General features: G+C 43.2%; 1 protein-coding gene across 1 annotated transcript; it reads right to left on the bottom strand.

Moving 5' to 3' along the window:
• Positions 1–1,016: 1,016 nt before the first annotated feature.
• btg4 (B-cell translocation gene 4) lies at positions 1,017–5,711 on the bottom strand. The gene is made up of 4 exons (XM_080214701.1): positions 5,539–5,711; positions 4,878–5,015; positions 2,089–2,437; positions 1,017–1,181 (listed from the first exon to the last, which is right to left on the bottom strand). Exons 1-4 carry the CDS (start codon positions 5,709–5,711, stop codon positions 1,017–1,019), a joined length of 825 nt encoding a protein of 274 aa, XP_080070827.1.
• Positions 5,712–10,200: the final 4,489 nt, after the last annotated feature.

Genomic DNA, 10,200 nt, shown 5'->3' on the forward strand with positions numbered 1-10,200 from the left:
CAGGGATCAGCACTAGGACCTCAACTCTTTACAATCTAAATTAAATTGCAGGATTATTGTTGAGGCAATAAGTCTGCAAAGGGACAAGTGAATGGGCAAAGGTTTGGCAAATGTGGGAAAAATGCAAACCGTTTATTTTGGCATAAAGGCAGAGGCAGTTGTATTATGTAGATGGAGGGACTATAACCTTATTGACCAGTTGAGTAACACTAGCCATTCTGCTAAATTTTCTGAACTGTTGCAGTTGATGTGCTTCAGCACAGAAAGGAGTTTGATAGAAATTCCCAGTCAGGATGGACAGCAACTTGGAGTGGAAACTCCAGGTGATGTTTCCAAAGTTCTGCTGCTCTTCTGGATGGTGGTATTGCTGGCTCAGGAGTTGATGATACAAACTGCTACTGCTGAGTGAGTGAGTGAATATTATAGCAGCAAATATTTCACTGAGCAGATACTTATCTGTACAAAGTCCCCAACAAGATCAATATCTTGTTCTGTAGGGTTGAGAAATCTGGAGCACTCAAATCTAATAACTAAAAAACAAATATCTAAAACTTGATGCCAACACTCCTATGGTAATTTGAGAAATGACAGGACTCAAACTGCATGAGGAAAAAACAAAGTTGTCTTTTGTATTTCAAAAATCCACATTCTGAAAACCACAGCAAAGTTTGAGGCAAAATCACTGAGTTTAAAAAGTGGCTTTTTATTCAATATACATTTCAAACATTTCCTTTCCAGCCTTTAAAATTGTTTAAATGGCAAAAACACCTTCAATAATAAATTCTTTACAAGATAATGTAACATTTATAAAATTTTATTTCAATTCCCACCTGAAGGGGAAGAACAGGAATTGTGTAAACGGGTTTGAGTTTAAAATGCTGGAACAAGTTCACCTCCCTGACTGGGGTCAGGACACAAACTACTCACAGCTCAACTAACAGGAATTAGTTTCAGGAGAAAAGCAGAAGTCAGAGGGGGAAGGTCAGAGGGAAAGACAGGAAAGGTGAAACTTTAGGTCATCGTTTGGGATTCACCCAATGGTAACGGTCCAACCTGGGAAATGTGACCAAGTTGGACAATCTGTAATTCTTCTGGGGCATGTGACAGCTGTATTCCTCTGCAAATATCTTCTTGCGAATAAACTTGGGCCACACAGCTGGGTGAGTGAAGCAATCATTACCCTGAAAATGAACAATTAGAAAAACAGCACCATTTAGCCTGTCTGTTCAGTGAGTTTAGACATTGTCTCTAGCCCCCATATTTATTCATTGGACAGGTATAATCCTAGATCACTACACACCAGCACTCAAACTGCCCTCATCTCCTACCCCAATAGAGTTTAATCCCATTTCCCCACCCCTCTACTTTACCAATTTTTAACAAATCCGATCTTACCCAGTGGTCAGGTGCATTGGCCACGTTAAAATTTCCCCTGTCCATGTTCTTGAACAGGTGCCAGAGTGTGGTGACTTGGGGATTTCACACTAGTTTTAGTGGTAACATTAATAAAAACACAAGCCATGGATATATTGGCCACTATCCACTCAGTGGAATCCAAGTCAGTCTCAAACCTTCACTGTTTCATCCCCATATCCTTCATGAATGAGATTAGATCCCAATGTTTCAACTTAAAGTCAGCAGCCAGATCAGTGAGGCTATTGGTTATTATGGGCTGTATCTCACATGGCTACTGGCCATGAAGAAGCCAATTTATCATCTTTCCTTCTGGGAAAGATACAGCTTGAACATTGATACGTTATGGCCTCACTGGTCTTGGATATCCAAGTTTGGTCATTTCCCAAGGTTTCCCTCATTTAGCAGGTGGACATTCTTCACTTAACAGGGACCTGAATAAAGACCTTCAGCAACTTCAGGGATGAAATCAGATTGTGACCTGGAGGTCAGGGGAACATTTGAGTGATGATTGTTGACTGGTTTGTATCTGGTTGTCTGGGACCTAAATATATACAAAATTAAGGAGCTGCTGATTCCAGATCAGAAAACTGCAAGTTGTCACCAAGGAGCAGAGTCTGGGGCAAGTGGATGGCAAAGATTTCTGATAAGCCCATACTGATTGGCAGAACATACCTGGTAGATACTCTTTGGATTAATGACAGTTGGGATGGTTTGGGGCTTCCCTGGGCTCCCTTGATATTCTTCAAACTGGTAAATGCTGTTTGGGTTGCTCACAATTGGAATGGTTTTGGTGTGACCTGTTGCAGTGACATTTCCACTTTCTGGCTGGTAAGCAGAGTGTGTGTTACTGCTGGGGGTGCTCTTCGGTTCCTTGTTGTAGATCTCCTCATCAGAGGAAGTACCAGAGTAATAATCAGAGGAGGCACGTTCAGCAGCACTGCTGATGTGTTTAAAGATTTGGGAGTTGGTATTGTGAGACTCTATTCTGGTCACAATGAAGGGCTGATTCTTCTCACCACACCTGCAGCAACAATGCAAAAAATGAAGTCAGGAAAATGGATGTGACATTAGTGTATTTTGATAAAATCATGCCCTAACTCAGCCTTCACTGTCATTGTCAACTGCTCCAGCAACAAGGTGTCCTTTTATTGTTCTAAGTGGCTTAAATGGGGTTGTTCCTTTTCAAGTTGGATCTTTTATGAGTCTGCATTAAGAGATTGGTGGGTCAGGTGACAGGAGCTCAAGTTGCAGGCTTTAATTTTAGAAGGGGCATCAAGCTGAATAGTGTCTCTCCCTGGTTTTGGAAATTGTTGGTTAGCTGGAAGCAAGACTTTGCCTTCCTGAAGGAACATCTGCTATTGGTGGCTCAAAATCTCAAAATTCAGTGGGCAAAATCCCAAGTGATTTTTCCCCCCCTTGGTATTTACTGTTAATAATGTCCTGGATGTTGGGGAACTTGGGGAAATAAATAGTGATGTCTTGAGGAGTGTACATATTAGAGATTTGGTGTGCTTGGTTTCATTGGTCAGAACATTGAATACAGGAGTTGGAAAGTCTTGAAGTTGTACAAGACATTGGTAAGGCCACACTTGGAATACTGTGTGCAGTTCTGGTCACCCTACTATAAAAAGGATACTAACTAGAAAGCAGAAAATATTATTAGGATGCTACTGGGGCTTGGTGGTTTGAATTATAAAGAGATTGGATAGACAAGGACTTGGTGTGTAGGAGGTTGAGGAGTGATCTTAGAGGTCTATAAAATGAGTGGCATCGATCAGCTAGTTAGTTAATATCTTTCCCAATGGTAGGGAGTGATACAAAAGTGTCCAGAGGGGCAATTTTTTGCCCAGAGGGTGATGAGTGAGTAGAACAACCTGCCAAATGTAATCTTAGAGATGGTTACGTGAGTAAGATGGGTAGAGGGATATCAGCCAAATACAGGCAATTGGGAACAGCTTAGGGTTTAAAAAGGGCAACATGAGCAAGTTGGGCCAAAGGGCCTGTTTCCATGCTGTAAACCTGACTTTCCCTGGGGTTTGGAGGCTGTTCTGGGTGCATCAAGGTGACTACTAGAACTTGAGTTTAATTCTCCAACCAAAGGGCTCAGTTCCAGTATCACTAGAGCTTTAGTTACTCTGTTGAACCTATTTAAAAAGTTTTGTTTGATTGGAACATTTTAGATACATTTAAGGGTTATCAGTTATAAACAAAACCACATTGTACAAGTTATTGATAATTTTCTTACCATGCATGTTAACTATATTCTTAAATTGTTTGATAAAAGCTCTCTAGTGGATCATTTGAATCATACCTGAAGTGAAACATCTCATATCCCAGCCAAATTCAATATGTAAAAATTATCCTGGTGGGCTCCATAAAACAAGTTACTGACTGGAACCACAAGAGGGGATCTAACAATTAGCACTGAGCCAACCCAAAAACCCAGCCAGCCACCACAAGATGGATTTGGACTGGTAACAAGATAACCAGAAAATGTTCAGTTTCTTGACTCTCTCCCCCCCCCCCCCCCAAAAATGGGGTTTTTAATTTTCAAGTTATTGTTTCCATTTAGCTCAGGTCAAGAAGTCAATTTATTTGGGTGGAATAATCCTTTCTACTCCCAATAGGAATGAGGAAAGTTACTGATAGTTGGTCAAGGGGGTAGAGGGATCTGGGAGGTTTATGCACATCTCTAATGTTGGTTCTTACCTCAGAAACCTCAGCCCAGCAGATCCTATTTAACATCCTCCTGAACTTCTCACTGCAACAGTATCAGTTGTTAGTTATTAGAGACTGAAGGAATTGAGGCTCCAACTAGTGCATGCACATTAGATTCCCCACTGCTCTCTGCCTGGTGTCTGTTTTGTCAAACTGGCTATGGAATGACTGAGGGGGGTATTTAAAATTTTAAAAGGCTTTGATAGCAGCTACAGAAGAAGGGAGTACAGAGAGTACAAGATAGTCACTAATAAATCCAACAGGGAATTCAGAAGAAATTTACCCAAAGAATGATGTGAATGACCACAGGGAGCAGTTGGAGTGAAGAGTGTAAGTGCATTTAAGGAGAAACTGGACAAGGAGGGGGGAGAAGGAATAGAGCTGAGGAAAAATGGAGGGAGTCTTTCCTGAGCAGTGTCTCAATGATTGGTTACCAACCATTTCCTTCACCCAGGGCTTTATCAGTAAACAGCAATATTCTTTACTATCAATAAGACACACTGTTGTTACTGGCTGTTTAACCTGATGCAACACCTGAGATTATTTATCATTTGTAACAATGAACCTGGACATTGGGAGGTTTTTGGGTATCCTCCTTCCCTTTCTGGAGATCATGGCTGGAGGCAAAGGCAGCAGGTGGTCAGGTGTATGTCTAACAGGCCACTGTACCAATCCCATCCTCAATTCACAGGTCAATACATGGGGGAAAGACACCAAGCAGCTGATAGGAAATGAATCCTTACCGACACCACACTTCATATGGATCCACCCAGATGGTGAGTTCCTTGGGCAACTCTAAAGATGAATAATCAATATTACTCTCAATACAGGCCTGGAGCAGGACCGGATCCAGAGGCTGACTCTTATTAACTCGGATACACCTAGAAAAGATATCAGGGGGAGGTCTTTCAGTGAATTGTCATCACTTGGGAGATTTCAAACTAGGAGTTCTATTTTGGAGAATATTAAGCAATTTGAATCAAAGCTAATTAAATCCACTGGCTAATTCTCATCCATCTAAAGTTGATGGGCTTTTCCAGTAATTATCTCAGTTTGAAACCAGGTTAGTTACTCATTGCACAATTTAAAGTCAGAATGGAAAGATAAACAGGCTGTTTGGGCAAATCCTCTTCATTTTGTACAAATCCCAGAACAGGAATCAACTGGGAAACTGATCCAACATCAGATTCTAAAAATCAACTGACCCCTGCCCCACCCCAAAAATCCCACTGACCTCAGAGTCAGGAGCCCACGTCTGAGGGCGTATCACAGGGACAGCAACCAGTTTCTTCAAAATCAGGATTAATATTCTCTGTATAAACACCTGACCCCCAATCAAAAAAATCAGAAAGGTCTCTGGTCACAACCCTCAAACTGCCAGAGTTTAAGAAGCTCCAATCACACCTGTAGCCTTGACCCTTCAGTGGCTCGCCCCGATACCAGTGGCTCTTGTATTTGTCAAACAAGATCTCAGTTAGCTTGTCCCCGAATTTCTCAATCTTCTGTCTGCTCAGCTTCTCATTCCTTCTCACCATCCGAGAAATAAAAACCACCGTGGCAGCAATTTCCTCCTTCATCCTTCTATTAATTAGTTCCTGGAAAGTTAGCAATGTTAGACACCATTTCACAAGATTCTCTCTTCTCTCCCCCCTTCCCCCCACACAAGCTTCTGGTCAGGGGAACATTGACCCAGGAGAAGAAACATGGAATTTAAGTTGATACTTCAAGTTCCCCAGACAGACTCAAATATAACCGGGGAAGTAAACACATCAGCATTCAGCATGAGAACTTGCCGATAACCCATCACTACACCCATTGGAGAGCTTAGTGTATTTACCACAACTCATTTCACCCAATAACCCAATCAAGATATCAAAGATACTTCACTATCTCAAAAAGGTGATTAAATGATCCAATTAACTCAATCTCAATAAGCCAACCCAACATAGCAATCTGGAGGGTTCAAGCTTGGTGAGAAACACTCAGTCATTGGACACCAATAGGAAGTAAAATCACTGGTGAATACATCTTTGCTAGAATCAGGTTTACAACATGGAAACAGGCCCTTCAACCCAACTTGTCCACACCACCTTTTTATTTAATCATTAAGATAGTCCCAGTTGTCCACATTTGGTCCATATCCCTCTATAACCATTTTACCCACAACTGTTTAAATGCTTTTTAAAAGCCAGAATTGTACATACCTCTAGCAGCTTGTTCCAGACACTCACCATCCCCTTAAAAAAATTGCTCCTCTGTACTCTCTCACCTTAAACCTATGCCCTCCAGTTTTAGACTCCCCTACCTTTGGGAAAAGATATTGACTATCTAGCTGATCTGTGCCCCTCATTATTTTATAGGCCTCAATAAGATCACCCTTCAGCCTCCTACACTCCAGAGAAAAAAGTCCCAGTCTATCCAGCCTCTCCTTATAACTCAATCCATCGATTCCCAGTAGCATCCTAGTAAATCTTTTCTGCGCTCTTTCTAGTTTAATAATATCCTTTCTATAATAGGGTGACCAGAACTGTACACAGTATTCCAAGTGTGGCCTTACCAACATCTTGTTGAGCTGCAACAAGACATCCCAACTCCTGTATTCAATGTTCTGACCAATGAAACCAAGCATGCTGAATGCCTTCTTCACCACTCTGTCCACCTGTGACTCCACTTTCAAGGAGCTATGAACCTGTACCCTGAGATCTCTGTTCTGTAACTCCCCCCTGTATACAGTACCAGCCCTCAGCCCATCCATCAGTTTTTTTCTCCCTTATCTATCACCTGAGGACCTGAAGAGCTTAGACATCCAGACCCTACCCAACAGATACCTGCCCACCAGCAACAAGAATAAACCAAAATCAGATCATGCCCCAGGCTCCTTCTGTTCACCTTCACAATCCTGTAGGGGAAGGGTAGGGTTTAAACTCAGGGCCATGGAGACACTTACCAAGAACTCAGCCAGAGCCATCACTCTGACACTGGAGAGAGGCACCTTTATAGAGCAGGGAACCATGGGATTTCCCATAGGTCTCTGGGACAGACAGAAATCAGCCAATCAGATTGCAGTGTTCAGTTTCATGGTGAGTTGATGTTGTTTCTATGAATCGATCAGAATGGAGTTGATCTTTTCCATTAATCAAATAAACTAAATCAAAATTGACTAAGGGACAAATTAAAAGGGGCAGCCCCCAGAAAAGGAGGGAATGGCCCAAAACAGAAACCAAACTTAAAAACATCAAACTAAAATGTGATTAAAGGGTTGACACCCCAGGCCCGGTGGTGCCCAGCGGGCACGGAAAGCCTCCACAGTGCCCTCAGACAACACACGTTTCTTCTCCAGGGACACACAGCTACGAATGTAGCCATGACAGAGGGGCAGACAGATGGGTTACACGCTGCCTGGGCCCATTGATGGCAAGTTTAAACAGGCCCAGGAACAGGTTCATGAGCCCCACCACCTCTAACCCCCAGCCCCCTCCTTCCCCACTGCCACCACCCCCTCCCTTCCAGCACTGGGTGATCAGAACACTGTCCAGGACTTTATCCTTCCATCAACATCATGGAGCTGCTTATTATCAAGTCACAGTTTGTGGGATCTTGCTGTGCTCAAATAGGCAGCCTTGTCTGAATTCCAACAGTGACCACATTTCTGAAGTGGTCACCAATTGGAGCATTTTGAGAGATTAAAGGGGAGATATAAATACAAATCTTTTTCTTGGACATGGAAGACAGCTGATGACCAATAGGAACAGCAGATGTTGGGGTGTGAGGAGCTGTTGATTTTCTGATCTCTTTAATAAATCTCATTGATTCAGAGCTGGCACAATATAGATACCAGCGCTGGAACCTGAAGACCAAGGCCCACCCACAATGAATAGGCCCCACCCATAGTGAATAGGCCCCACCTATAGTGAATAAGCCCTGCCCACATTAAATAGGCCCCACCTACAGTGAATAGGTCCCTCCCATGTGACATTACACCATCAATAAAAACAGGTGATTGGTGGTGAATTCTCAGCACTGACCAATGGAACTGTGTGAGTTTTGGTCTCTGTTGTTCCAGCTTTAGGTTCCTGGTTCCTGGGTCCTGAATGAACGTCCCTGAAACTCTCTCCTTCAAACTCACCTCCTTCTATAATCCTCTATAAATTGACCAGCAGTGGGCTACTGCTTTATAGGTGCTATATAAATGCAGTATGTTGTTGGCAGCAGAAGGACAGGAGTGAGAGTAACTGAAGGGAGAAAATGAAGAGTTTCATTGATTCAGAATTTCAGCAGAGGCAATCTTGACATAAGGTGTTTATATCACAGAGAGCAGATCCCCTCACAATCTACACCCTAACCCTATGAAGGCTGTGAGCATTAAACCCCAAGAACAGCAGCCATTACACTGCAAGGTTTCACAAAGAGGAAGCATTGAATCACAATGCTGATTTGTTGAGGGACAAACTACATACAAACAAGCTCAGTATAGATACAGGTCTAATTCCATCAGCTTCTGGACTCACACTGTGTGTTCCCCCTGACCCAAACTCTAACCCCTAACCCCAACCCTGACCCTGACTGTACCAGGACCCACAGCCTAACGCCTGATAGGCCCCAGGAGGATCATGTGACTTACAAACACCCACCCCTTGAAGGGGCCAAGTTACCACACCATCCATCATGACCGAAAGCAGGTGTGAGGTGGGTCAAGTTCAGGTTTCTGGATGAGTGAATTGGAGCAGAGAAATCTTGTTAGCTTGAACAGTCAGAGCAGGGGGGAGACTGTGTGCGATGGAGGATATGGGGTTCAGGAGCACAACAGGAAAGGAACAACAAAGACATTCATTCACAGAAAGATGGACAAGTTCAGAGAGGGAGAGAGAGACAGAGTGAGAGAGACAGAGTGAGAGAGAGAGAGACAGAGTGAGAGAGACAGAGTGAGAGAGAGAGAGACAGAGTGAGAGAGACAGAGTGAGAGAGAGAGAGACAGAGTGAGAGAGACAGAGTGAGAGAGAGAGAGACAGAGTGAGAGAGACAGAGTGAGAGAGACAGAGTGAGAGAGAGAGAGACAGAGTGAGAGAGACAGAGTGAGAGAGAGAGAGACAGAGTGAGAGAGACAGAGTGAGAGAGAGAGAGACAGAGTGAGAGAGACAGACAGACAGAGTGAAAGAGAGAGAGAGAGACTGAATGAGAGATACAAAGAAAGAGACAGAATAAGAGAGAGAACGAGGGTGAGAGACAGAGACAAAGAGATATAAAGCGGGAAAGAGAGAAAGATGCACTGAGAGAGACAGATGGAAGGAGAGACAGGAGGAGAAAAGATAGATAGTGAAAGGGAGAGAGAGAGAAAGAGCCAGAGAAAGTGACAGAGACAATAACAGAGAGGAAGAGAAAGAGGGAGAAAGTGATTGTTACAGAGAGAGGCCATTTGGCCCATCATATACCTGTGACAGTTTACAAAATGAACAATTAACCTGGTTGCACTCCCCACCTTCTCCCCATTGCCCTGCACTCAATTCCTTTTTCAGAAAACAGTCCAATTCCTTGAATGTTTGGGTGGAATTTGCCTCCCCCATATTCACAGGCAGTGATTTCCAGACTCTAATCACTCACCCTGTGGAAAAGTTTCTCTAATAACATTTTTGCTTCTTCTGACAATCACCTTGAACCTGTGCATTCTCCTTCTCAATCCTTCCACCAAGAGGAACCATGTCTCCCCATCTCTATCAAATCTCCCCTCAGTCTCTTCCAAGGAGAATAATCCCAACTTCTCCAATCCATCCGTGTAACTGAAATTCCTCATCCCAGGAACCGTTTGTGATTTTTTTCCTGCACTCTCTCCAATGCATTCACCTCCTTTTATACGGTGCCCGGAGCTGGAAATGATACTCCAGCTGAGACTGAGCTAGTGTCTGATACAAGTTCCACGTAACTTCCTTGCTCTTGTACTCTATGTCCATAGTTATCAAATCCAGGATACAGAGTGCTTTATTAACTGCTCTGCCTTACCTGTTCTGTCAATTTCAATGACTTATGCCCGTGTACACTCAGCTCCGTCTGCTCCTACACCCCTCTTTAGAG

The sequence above is a fragment of the Carcharhinus amblyrhynchos genome, chromosome 29 (genome assembly GCF_965287045.1).
Source record: "Carcharhinus amblyrhynchos chromosome 29, sCarAmb.v2.hapA, whole genome shotgun sequence".
NCBI classification, from domain to species: Eukaryota; Metazoa; Chordata; class Chondrichthyes; order Carcharhiniformes; family Carcharhinidae; genus Carcharhinus; species Carcharhinus amblyrhynchos.

What these genes read in the sequence shown, in the direction of transcription:
- btg4 (XM_080214701.1), bottom strand. Translation starts at nt 5,711, where the DNA reads ATGAAGGAGGAAATTGCTGCCACGGTGGTTTTTATTTCTCGGATGGTG. An exon ending in CTGAAGGGTCAAGGCTACAG is followed by an intron (nt 5,016 to 5,538) that starts GTGTGATTGGAG and finishes TATCTTTTCTAG; the next exon opens with GTGTATCCGAGTTAATAAGA. An exon ending in ATCCAAAGAGTATCTACCAG is followed by an intron (nt 1,182 to 2,088) that starts GTATGTTCTGCC and finishes GTTCATTTTCAG; the next exon opens with GGTAATGATTGCTTCACTCA.